Source organism: Poecilia reticulata, linkage group LG20 (genome assembly GCF_000633615.1).
Source record: "Poecilia reticulata strain Guanapo linkage group LG20, Guppy_female_1.0+MT, whole genome shotgun sequence".
NCBI lineage: Eukaryota > Metazoa > Chordata > Actinopteri > Cyprinodontiformes > Poeciliidae > Poecilia > Poecilia reticulata.
Window position 1 is genome coordinate 16616635 of NC_024350.1, and position 13278 is coordinate 16629912.

The following is a 13278-nucleotide window of genomic DNA, read 5'->3' on the forward strand; positions in this document are numbered from 1 at the left end:
AAAAGAAAAAAGGCCACAAGAAATGTAGTTTCCCATTCTTATTTTAAAACTATTGCACTGGCTTTTAGCTTAAGGATTTTGGGTCCTACAACTAAAATGTACATGGTGTAGAAATACTCCATATAACAGCTAATCCATCTTTCAGCTTTATAGAGAAAATGGTTTGGAAGAAATCTTAATAAAACTGCATGAGGGGCAGCTGAGAGGGGAATAGACAACTGGATCTGCAAATATAATCACCTACTGCATTAAAATGCAAAGTCACAAGCTACAGTGGTGATTTTAGCGAGTCGATATATTGGAAAGCTCAATCTTGGATCAGCAGAACAATTATAAAAATTTCACTCATATAATTTGATCCCAAAGTGCAATTTTACACTTCAGACACTCAGTATGTGTAACATCTGGCTGAGGAACAAGCCAAAGACGGATTCATCTGCTGCTCCATCAGTTGTCAATATTCACTTCAGTTTCAGAAATACACAAACATATTAACCAAACGTGATTATTCAGGTTAAAACGCTAAAAGACCAGGTTGAACATTGAGTTTGGGACATGATGTGCAGAAAGCCTTCATATCAGGTTAGTAGTAAACAACAAGAAACCCACCCAACAAAACCTGGGTAGAGACCTTGATGTGAAGTGATGAAGTTGAGTTTTTTGTGTCACATTTGATTCTAAAACTAGTAAACTATAAGTCAAACATGTGATCCGCCAATGTTGTCACTATGTATGGCGTGTTTGGGGTTATTAGTAAGGGTAGAGATTGGGCTAACATCAGTATTTTCACAAAGCAGGCATGAATACGCTATGAGAAACATTTTCCCTCTGGAACCATAAAACGCTGTTTTCATTTTAGATAAAGACGTCACTATTCCTTTTGTTTATTCTACACAAAAACACTAAATAGTTCACACCGTAAACGCATCAACCAGTACTATGTTCCGGCTTGTATTTTTTGTTTTTCAGATAAAGGTAAATATGGGATTTAACATTTATGTGGAGAAAATCTGGGAAAGGCTTCATTTTCTGTTGGAATAAATAACTTCCACCTCATGGAACCAGGATACAAGACAGACTTTGTTGTATTTAATGGCTGAAGTAAAACAGAATGATAAATGGGTTTGGGTAGGTAATCTTTAGTATAAAATCAGAAATCAACACAGAAGAGATGAATAATCCAGCAGGTTTCAACACACACATCTCAGAGTTTGTGTTTGTCTTTTAATTAAACGACATTTATTCCAACCTCACAAATCAACATGCAGGTAAACCATGTGGTTTCAGAGCGGAGTTACCAGCATAAATAGCGCATGTACAGAGGCAATTAAGTTCAAGTTGCCATGGCGAGTATCAGCCAGGCACTGTAACCTTCCTCTGACCTGAAACACATCCTGATCTTTCCCAGCTTTGATCCTCACCACGCTTCACAGCCCAGGGATTTCCTCTGCCGAGCGTAGATTAGGGGCTTTTGTGAATGGCACATGGAGGAAAACTCAAGTGGTTTATTTTAGAAGCAACAGCTACAGTTTCATCGTTTAGATTTACATCCAGGAGTGACACATCCCAACTCATCTGCACTGCAGTCTGAAAACGGGAGAAAACGAGTGGGACGTTTATAGGCTGCTTCAGTTGAGCCAAACGTGTTTAAACTAACAGCTCTCGTACTTCGGCAGTAGAATTCAAATGCAGCTTTAAAAAAAACCCGACCACAATATTTTGAATTCATGGAGGCTTTCTAGTATAGAGTTGCAATTTAGTAGATGACAAGAATGAAAATTCAGACATTAAATTGGATCTTCCCTTCAGTTATGCAACAATGTTACCCAGCAGCGCATGTTATTAGCAACACTGACTAGACGACAAGGGAGCTAATAAGACAAACATGTTTCCTTCAATTCATCCACAGATCAGAAATTAAAGACTCGTCTCAAAACACGGCTGTTTAGATTCGCCAACATCCAAACTAACACACCTCTGGCTATATTTTGCATGTATTTCAATAATAATGTAGCTTTGTGCGGACATAATATAAAGGTGACCTTGAGAATCTCTAAAGGGCATTTACAAATAAACAACCGATTCTTTTCCCTCCACACATCCCACCTCCTATCTGTGAGCTTTGTCGTTTCAGCCCCAAGTTCAGCCATAGAGGGAAAATCCATCAGACAAAAACTAGTATCGATATGCAAAACTTGAATGCATAGAAAATGAATTATGTATACAATATTGTGTCCACACTCCTTTATGACTGATATTGCACAGACTGACTGCAATTAGCCTTAAAGGAGCAAATTAAGCGAATGCCAATGACCGATTCTGAACACAGCGTTAATATAACGCCTTAGAGAAGGTTCTGTGGCTTCAAAGGACATTTTCCTTTAATCCTTGCATCATGTGAAACTGCTGCTGTGAAAAATCCTTGAGGTTAGCATTGCATCAAGTGTTTCCACTGGAACGCAGGCCTGAAAAGCAAACAGCCCAGTTTTTCCAATTATACTGCCTGAAGCAACAACCTACTAGGACAAATACTTTCTTGCATTCTTTGAAAATATGCAAATATTATTCAGTATCATTGGTCTTTTCACAGATGTACATATTAAACACAAAACAGAATATTAAAGTTTCCCTTCACAGAAGCGTCGCTCCAACAGGTTCAATATTTTCTCCACGTAAACATCCTGGAACAGCAGCAGCTCCATCATTTTTCTCTTCAGTCATAAATGCAGATAGGCTGGAAGAACAATCCATTTTTCACATCACACCTTCCTAGTAATAAATATACCCAAGAAAAATGGATGAGACTAGTAAAGGGTGCCATGGCAACAGAAATGTGGCCTCCTGCCGGTGTTTCCAGCGCATGCCAGCCAGGAGAAGCCGAGGAAGTCTTGAGGACAGCGATATGTTTCAGCATCTAAAGTACAGAAAGCTTCATTCATGGAGGTTTTGTTGTTTCCCGACTGAAACAAAACTGGCAGCATCACTGGCTGAACACAAACAGTCCAACTGATAACAGACTCTGTTCCTTCAGGCTGAAGCTGAGTTTCTCTGGTACCAAACAGGAAATACCACGGTTACATAACTCACCATGGAAGCACGCTTCCACTTCATCAGCAACTCGAATGAGTCAGTTTTCCTTCTCAAGACGTCCAGTTTTGACTGTAACAGGCAAATATCACAGACCAGGAGATATGTGGGGAAATATTGTGTGTAATTTGTGTGTGGAAATTCATTTTAAGGACTAGTTTCACTGTTAGTTTCACGGACGTTTTCCCTTCATCCATAAATGGATAAAGCATAAAATTATAAATGGAATCTGAAAGATTAAAATGAGCTGATGGAAAGATGACTGAGTGATGGCCAAATGAATAGATGAAGGATGGTGTGATGGACAGAAACTGATGAATGGATGAACGGGTGCAGGGATAGAAGGATGCATGGATGGATGATAAATGAAGGAGCAGACAGACTAAGGATGGATGGCAGAGATGGAAATATGGACAAACAGCTGGATTGGCCAATAAATAAGGAAAGAGCGACAGGAAAAGAGAATATTTTCCATAAAATACACTGAATTTACTTTTTATTCAGTATAACTGGGACCTAAGATTTTAAAACAAATAAAGTTTTAACCCTAGGATGTTCTCATTTAATGCTTTATCATCTAACACCTTTAAATCAGTTGCTAAAGTGCCTAAAAAGTCAAACTAGTATCAAAGTAACTCAGCTCCACGTGCGGTCATTTAGCTGACTGAGAATAGAAACAACCCTGCTGCTGCTGGAGAGGATGTGGGTCAGGGAGCCAAGCCGCGGCTGCCTTGTAGTAAAACTGTCCTCTTTATCTCTTCTGTCACACTGTTATGTAATGACACCGTGTGGATGTGTACAGTAGGTGGGAGAGGGCCAGCATGGGGGTGAGACGGGGTTTCTGCTGACTTTGCACTGTGTCAGTGTTTTCCTTGTGTTTCTGTCTGCTGTGGCATCCCAAAGGAGAAGTCTCCGAGCTCCGAGTGGAAATGAAACTGAAGAAACAAACGGCTGTTAAAGTAACGGCAAGGTTCCTACAAACCATGCTGGATCAAAATGCTGTTATTTTCAAGTCTAAAAATTCCACATTTTTTCCTTTAACATTTAGCTTGTTAAGTTTTCTCTGTTTCTCCACATCACATAAAACACAGCTGAAGTTGACTAATGAATAGCCGAATAGTAAAAGGTCTGTTTCATTCCTTTTGTGGCATTTGGATGAATTCAATTTAGCTATAAAATGCTATAAGACTTCCGAAATACAGATAAAATTAGACCACAAATGCAGATTCTTTAAAGCAGTTTGGAGTCTACTATTCTTTTCTTGTAAAAAATGAATAAATGTTTTAAAATCATAAATCTATCTTGAAAAAATAGATTTGAAGTTGTTCATTTCTATTTTTGCATTTATTCTCTGAATATTCATCAGTTTGGGGAAAAAACTGAAGTGTGATGTTATGAAAAATTCATATAGAAAACAGGTTATAAAAACTAGCATAGAAATAAAAACATCTTGAAAATTGTTTCTCCAGTTATTCTAACTTGGAAAATGATCACATTTAATTTTAATACCAATAAAGACCTCATGACTGGACGGCATGTGGTTATGGGATGTAGTTCAATAACCTTGTTTAAAACTTGACGCCTGTACACAAATAAAAATACTATATTCCTTTATCTGAAATCTAAAGCCAGTGTTTAACTTTGTATTATACCTAAAAACAAACTTGATAATTTTATAGTAGTTCTAGTTCTTTCCAAATAAGGAATTATGCCCATCTTGTATGAGAGGGAAAGGCATTAAATAATTGTAAAGGACTATTTTACAAAACTATGTTGGTTGTCATGACGACACGTTTTGCCTGGCATCACAGATTGCCAGCCTGTTGGAGTATCACTTCAGTAAATGGCCCTACCTGACACAGATGAAGCAATTATGTTTTTAAGTGCCATGTATTCACACTGTCTGCCAATAACATGTTTGGCCAGTTAGATGAACTCCAATTGCTTTCAATTTTCATATCCAGCCATTGTTTTAGTAGCTGACATGCTAAAACCTAGAGGTTAATTATAACAGTGATGCACATTGTGCAATATTATTGCATTTGTTTTATTATAATGATAAATCAATCCCATAACTACCTATTTCTATCCAATTTCCAAACGGTCTAGTATCATACATTTTACATTTAGAAGAATACCAATACTTTTTTCCCCCCTTTACAAATTGTTTTTCATGACATGTGAATCAGAAGCGGCATTACACTAACTTATCAATTATAATTTTGGGGGAAAATCAGTTCAACCAATATTCGGGGTCATCCAATACTAGTTTATATGAAAGAATGTTCTGTAGGCTTTGAGTTTAAGTATCAAACGTAAATAACTGTAAAAGTTGTACAATAAGAAATTTAGATATACGAGATTAGCAAAATCCCCAAGCATAGATCAACTATTTTAATTGAAGCTGAAAATGGGTGACAGTCAATGAATATTGAAGCTAATATTTCTACCACCACTTAAAATATATCCACAATCATAAATATAGATGAACTACATGAATTGAAACTTCAAATAAACGTTTATTAAAAATATATTGTGCAAAATTACCATCACAAATTACAATCGCTATAGACAACACCCTACACGTTGGTTTTACTAAGTCCAAGACACTATATACAAGCTTAAAATCAGCTTTTATAAGTCGACAAATAAACGCTGAATAAAGTTTTGCAGCAAGTTGACATTACATATGAAATTTCAAGACGTTTCTGCCTGCAGTTTCCACCAAGTCACCAAGTGCAGCACACATGGCACGGCTGCAACTGTCAACACACCAATTCCTAGCTGTCAAACCGAGCAGGAGGCCCGCTGTCTCCCCCTGCTGTTCACGCAGCGGAATTGCACATAAACCAAGGCCTCTGCCCGCCTTTAGCAAAGAGAAAAGTCAACAAAATGGTGGCGCCGACACAAGTCACGTGACTTCTTTGTGCCTTCGTGCGCCGTTTGCAGCGTAGCAGACGGCTAAAACACGACTTTTCAGTAAAACACCACAATATAGCGATATTTTGATGCCCCTGGTATAGGTAAAGTTTAGTAAATTAAAGTCTTCGTCGAGATCTGTCGTGCGCACAAAACGGCAGCAATGGCGGCCATTTTGCACAAGCTTGCGCAGGTAACATTGTGGCGCCGAAAAACACGGTCAAAGAAATCCAGCGGCGGCCGAGCGCCTTTTAAAATAACGTACCGATTCCTCCTCCTTTTCCATCCCAGTTGGCATCTGCGGCACCGCCCGGTTGATGGAGGCATATTCGTGCAGGTCGGGCAAATCCTCGCAGCGGAAGACGGGCAGGGGCTTACAAGCATCCAACGCCCGCGCCCGAAACGACAGTTTACTCATTTCTTATAATAAAAGATGCAGCATAAATCTCTGGGAACTGCCTGGAGTAACAGCACGTCTGCTTCGAGTTCTCATTGAGGAATCTGTCGCGGTCTCTTTTAGAGTCGGTTCTGAGGGCAGTCGTTCAGGTCCGGTTAGCAGCGCGAACAGAGCCGGGCAGGCCCGGGTCTCAGTCGCCGTCTGTCGGTCTCTCTCGCTCCTGCGCTCCGCTGTTCCTGCCCGGTTCAATACGCCATGGCCAACATGGCGGACATTACAAACTCATGCAGCTCAGTGCTCGCTCCGAGCGGCCCAGCCCCCTCGGTCACACAAACAGCCATTCCCACGCAGCTTCGCACGCGTGCGCGCTCGAGAAACGCTTGGGGTGCGAGGGAAAGAGGAGGAGGAGGGGAAATGATGCTGGTGATGGGTTCGGAACTTCCAGCTTTCCAGACTCGGGATGTTATGCTGTTATTTACCAGGGTGCTACTAGTTTGATTTAAAAAAAATAAATGCATATTTAAAGCAAAACCAGGGTAAATCTCCCACCATATTATTGTACAAAAACTAACAATGATTAAAAACTATACACACGGTCAGGAAAAAAATCAAAGTAAACTCATAAAAATCTGGTATAAAACTACTATATATATTAGTAATTTTACATTATGAAGGTTAGACAACACATATGTTATTACCCAACTGATTCAAATGACTAGCATATATCGCCACCAAGTGGAACAAAAAGAACGGGACACAAGCGGATCAAAAGAAAAATGCCTGCTGGAAATTAAAATTCACTAATTCATCATATCCTATATTTAGAAAGAGGAATTTTTAGGAATACATTAAATCATTCCCACATTTCCAAGACTTGTTTTTGCATTGCCCCATTTTTTAAAAGAATAAACAAACTTCTGTAGGAGTGGGATGTGGAATATTATTGAAATAATAAATCTAAAAAGTTACTTTCTGCAGTGCAACAAGTTAATAAAATATTGTAATAAAATTACCTTTCATATGTACCTGTATTTTTCATTGAGGCACCAAATTTCTAGGAAAGCAAAGGTTATCAACTTACAGAAAGTTATTTAAAATCATGAAGCAAAATCTTACAGAATGCAACAGGAAGCAGACAGACCTACATGGATGAACATGGGTCTCAATGTGTGCCCTTCCCAAAAATAAAAACATTTATTAAAAAGCAACAAACATTACTTAGTATTCTGCTATTGGATAATTAATCTGGAACACAAACATGTCAATAAGCAAGACAAATGTATGAATGCTTCTCGAGTTTATTTTGCAGCAGCTGAACCATTCAGTGAGGAGTTGAAAGAAGTTTGTCTGAAACCAGAATGAAGCTCAATTCTAAATCAGTTTTCTATTGTGAGAAGACATACAATAATTCTGTCATTGGGCAGCAACTAATGATTAATTTGGTTTTTAACTTTCAAATTAATAGATTAGTCAAAAGCTTTTCTTTCTGTGTCTGAATTTTCACCAGTACAGATTATAGATCATATTCCTGCAGAATATAAAAAACCCCAACTGAACCATAAAATTCAGAGTACTTTCTTTTCTTCAATTCAAAATATCACACTTAGAAAGGCTGAAGCTAAATTAATCAGTCTTCTTTAATTACACATTCTTTAAAACCAGCTTTACTTGCCGTGGAGACCACCTTAGATCTGTTTAAACCTGAAAAACTCTTGTGTCCCTTAATGTTTAGTTTGAATCCGACTCCAGCTCGTTTGCATAGAAAGTCCGGTTGTGATGCGAATGTGCCATCAAAGGTGGAGATCAAAGAAGTGACCTGGGTCTGCCTAAAACCACAGGCCACTTAAAGTGAACCAAATACAAGGGGTGGGCTACACCACAGGGCATTGTGGGTCAGCATAAAAATAAAAAAAAACTCTTACACAGCAAAATTACCAGGAAAAACAGATCATGGTTATATGTGGAGGAAGAAATGAAACAAAAGCTCTGGTTGGAAGGTCTATCCTACCTGCTGTCAGCACTCACTAGATCAATTTTAAGGTAATTAACAAGAAAATGGAGATTATGGCAACTCTGCAAATACTTTCAGAAAAGATTTAAAGTTGGTGTGAATGACGGTAATGTGGATCAATGTTCTGTGTAATGCCATGCAGTCCTGGGTTGAAAGTAGGAGCTGGCTAATAATACCGATGATTAAATTTGGATATTTTTTACTTATTGCAAATTCTTTTTGAACTTTGAGTTTATTTAGATTTACCTGAAGTTTTTTTGTTTGTCAATGCACATTAGTCAAAGGTAAATCTAATTTGTTTCATTGTACGAATGACTTCGACCCTTTTAGTTAATCAAAAACAAATAACTACTCAAGTTTGGTTTAATTGTTGTCTTCTATGCTCTATTTACATGTTTTCTACAAGTTCTGCTACAATTGAAAGTGTTGTTCAAGCACATTCCACAAAGATAAACTTTTGTTTAATCCCTATGTAATTACAACTGTTTATTCATCTACTTTTCCTGGAGAATTTTAAAGATTATTGTAAAAATATATTTCTATCTACATTTATGGGTAGTATATTCTTGTGACATCTTATATTCCAGCATAAACAAAAGTTGCTACAAAGAGATTATTCTTTTTATGACAGTCACAAAACCCCCACTTTCAATACTTTGACTGCACTAGATTACCATCATAGCATCTTAGAAGACTCCTAAATGTGAATACAGCACAGCAGAACGTACAGGGTGTACAGTCGACCTCCACCTGTTCCACTAATTTTTCTGTGGAACGTAACCCCAGATTTTATTTTTTTATTGTTTTTTCATACAGCAAATGTAAAGAATTCAGAAGACCTATGAACAAAGCTACTTGTTGACCTGCTATTGTCTGGGGTTTGCAAAGCAGCCAATCCTGGAGAGCCATTCATTTGAATTTCTGTCATTACATATTAGCAACTGCTGTAATGCTAAGATGCCTATCAAATGATAATGAGGTAAATTTTGGTGTTTTAACAATTAACATAAGCGGTTATAAGTGTTTTCAGATGAGTTTAAGCTGCTGGGAGGCAGCTGTGGTCTCCAACTCTTGTGAATGCCAGGGATCCACCGACAGCACTTTATTGTCTTCACAATAGTCTGGGTTTTAAGAGGTAAACAAAAATAATGCCCAAACTGAGAATACATTAACCAGTAATTGACTTTTGGAGAGCTTTGTTCAAACTTATGTACTTTATGTCAAAGAACATTGATTAAAAATGCAAATAACCTGCAGGAGTGGTTGATGACTGCCACAGAAACCAGAATGATCCAGATGTAAGAGGCGACATCGTCATCCGTTTGGAAGGAACACAATTTCTTCTAAAGTCCATAGTCGAGGCCTTTTAACAAAAAGATAGGGGGTGACAAGAGATAAAACCACAAAACAGAAAATATAAGATTACAAATTCATCAAAATTAAAATACAAATTTGTTCACTAGGTCAGGAAATTTTTATTCAGTTTCCAAAATCTTATTCAATCCTTATATATAAGTTTAAACAATCATGATTATAAGTTTTTGAATTGGGCCATGTAATAAGTTTTGCTGCAACAATACAAAGAACATTCCAACACAACGCCATATACGGAAAACTGATGTGAATTTGAGGACATTAAAGCAAAAAGTGAACCAACATTCGCCTTATCAAACGTATATGTGTGATATTTGTCACTAGGAGGTCGATTGAGAGGCATTTACATTGGAATTAGGGACAGTTTGACCAACAAAGATTCCCTACAGCTGTGTTTGCACAAGGAACAGCGACACCGCAGTTAGCTGACACACAGCTGCTAGCAGCCTTAGCTCACTTACCCTGACCCTGAACTCTAAAATTATTTTATCCACCGTTGAAATACATGATATAAAGCCGACGCACGGCTGAAATCACCCCAAGTGTTAGTTTCAACTTACCCGCTGCAATGAAAATCAGAAGGAAACATACTGACGATGGTATTTCCACTGGTTGTCATGCTAGCCCAAATGCTAACGCTGGTTAGCTCCCAATGGGACGACTAAATACAAGACACTTTCAGCTTCTTTCTAGCTCTAAAAGTGCCATTAACTTAGCCTGACAGGGCAATGGAAAAGAAACATCTTGGTAAGTAAAAGTATATCGTGCTTCTAAAGATAAATTAGGGTAGTTATTTATGATTTTTTTTCGAGGAGGTGAAAAAAGATCCAAACTGACCAAGAAGCCACTTTCAAGACGAATTGTGATTGGATGACAGCTTCCACCAATCACCCGTGGAGAACTGTAGTGGAACATGAGCTTATTGGTTGTCCTCTGCTTGGTATAGTAATAACAACAACAACAACAGCAACAACAATAAAACAATAAAAATAAAATAATGATAATTATAAAACAAAACAAAAAAAAGTTTACTACAAACAAAAATAACAATTACTAAAACTAAACATAAAAATATTAGTGAAAAAATATTTTGATTATGGAAAAGGTTATTAAGACAACAACAATAATCCCCCCAAAAGAAATGACAATAATATTAATAACATTAATTGACAATGTTATTTTTGACAATTATTTTTATTATGGTGATGATTGTTATATAAAAAAAGCAACATAATAATGAAAACATGGAAGGTCAATATTGTAATTAGAAACAGGAGACTATGGATAATATGGCTACAATAGTATCACAAATTTAAATAAAATGCATTTAACAAGGAATTCCAACTGTAAATACTTATTGTCGCAACATAGGGTTCAATAAGCAACACTGTTCTTGTAAAGAAAGTCTGCAGTTTTTGTTATGTAACCCTCACTACGCTTCATGCCTCATCGTGCCCCTTCAGATGAGTCCTGTTGCAGGGCAGGGTTGCCCCTGCTGCCTCCTCTGATGCTGTTCTGACTGCATCACATGATTCTTTTTCCTGTTTTTTTCATGCTCACACACAGTTGAAACAGAATGCTGCATGGTGTAGGCACACAAAAGCTGCAAAGCTTTACCCTCTCCTTCTGTCAGCCCCTTAATGTCAAAGCTGCATGTGCACCTTGCACAAAGAAAGACTTCTGCATCAGATGTATTATAGAGGGAGGTTTGCTCAGCCCTCCCAGCGAGGTCATCAGCAGCCATCTCTTGGCTGAAGAAAATCTTAAAACAGCCTTTATGTTGAGCCCGCTGCATTGGAAAAGCGCCAGTGCACAACCAGGTTGGCTATGTTTGGATTTTGCAATGCATTAGTTTTAGAATGAGCAAGTGTGTCTTACAGCTTTATGCAAGATATCTGTTTCTTGCATTGGTGTCAAAAATAGCATATTCTGCGGCTGCAGTGAACTGTAAAGGAATAGTAAGATGCTTCATGCTTCTAGATATGACACTTCCCTCTCCAAACATCCAGAGGGCAGTGGAGACACGTGGAAAAGCTTGTGCTTCCACTTGAATTACAATGCATAAAGCAGATTGCTCACTTCACTATCTCTTACCTTCTGAGACTGAAGTTACACATCTGAGCCAGCCGGCAGCGTTCAAGCAAGATTTTTCTTAAAACATATCAAACAATATTTAATTAGCCTTTGTGAATCTTTTTTTAATGTCAAGACATTAACATTGAATGTGTCCCGCAGATAAGTAGCCTTTTATCAGGAGGCAGCTTATGAGGGGTTTGAGTCTGTGTGCGTGAGGGGAATGCATTGAGCGGACGAGTTCAAGACTGCCAGTCTGGGTTGAGATCAAAGGAGAGTAAGACAGACATTTGCCCCTTTGCCATACAATTTGGATCCATCTGCTGACAGCGTTTCAGATGAAGGATGCTGCTGTAGTGTTCTTCACAACAGGGGTCCCAATTGAAAAGCATGCCTCGTTTCAAGGATGCTATCATCGTTCTTTACATTGGGTTGACTGCTGTCAAGATTGTACTCTTCTAGATGGAACTGCAAGAAGAAACAGGTGTCATCCCTTAATGCCGTTAGCGCCCAACCCTACCAGGCTTAATCATTTACTATTTATAAACATTTACTAACATATCATGTCTTTCCTTTCATATTGCCTCTCTGTCAGCTTGCTTTAATGTCTCAGTTGTCAGTGTGTCCATGTAGAAGTGTCGCCGAGACAAATTCCGACATTTATTGCACAGTCTCCTTTGACAGACAGCCCCTGACAGATGGATTTGTTTGGGCTCACCCTGTTCTTGTGTCTCGGCTCCAGCTCTTACTGGAATTACACAGACTCCCTCCGGTCATATTTGCTGTTGAGCAGTTGCCATAGTAGCAACATAAGCCAAACCCAGCATCACAACAGAGCCCGAGACCTGTGCAGCGATCAGGATTATGTCTGGACCTGTGAGCATTCTCGACAGACAAAACAAGTCATGGCTCTTTATCAGGTGGTTGTCGTCTTTTCAAGACAGTAATTATGTTCTAATTCAGGTGACTGACGTTGCAAGTCACTTATTAAAGACAGATAGGATACAGGTAGTAGGTTGGGGAATATGCAGACACTTGAAGTGATTATATTACTATTGTTTTAAAGGGGAACATCTCTTAACCTGTTTCTAGTTCTGGTTGAACTCTGCTAGGGCTGCCCTTCGTGACTCGCTATGTTTGGTTTGCTGTGTTCATGGACAGGATCTCAAGTTAGTCACTAAAAGGGGGTGTCTAGTTGAGATCCTCGGGATTTCACTCCTCCATGCTTTTTGCGGAAAATGTGGTTCTGTTGAGTGGACTGGCAACGTCTCTAGGGTGTACCCCGCCTCTTATCCGTTGACCGAAGAAGATAGTCACCATCCCACACTAAGTCCCTACAGGGGTAAAGAGGGCACAGGAAATAAATGGATGGATGTGGTTCGGTTGTCACTTTAGTCCATGACCTTCAGTGAGTTTG

General features: G+C 38.6%; 1 protein-coding gene across 2 annotated transcripts in view; it reads right to left on the reverse strand.

Annotated features, from left to right (window-relative positions):
• Positions 1-10649, reverse strand: part of LOC103456686 (enhancer of polycomb homolog 1-like) — a 35723-nt gene extending 25074 nt beyond the window's left edge. The window contains exons 1-2 of one of the 2 annotated variants that reach the window (XM_008396399.2): positions 10349-10649; positions 9666-9777 (exon numbers count right to left, since the gene is read on the reverse strand). Coding sequence is in view for 1 of the 2 variants with exons in the window: in XM_008396397.2 (XP_008394619.1) it covers positions 6272-6424 (153 nt within the window). In the remaining variant the exon portion in view is untranslated. Of the gene's footprint in view, positions 1-6271; positions 6766-9665; positions 9778-10348 lie in introns of those variants that run through there. The other variant, XM_008396397.2, reaches the window with a different exon arrangement.
• Between the last annotated feature and the right edge of the window lie 2629 nt (positions 10650-13278).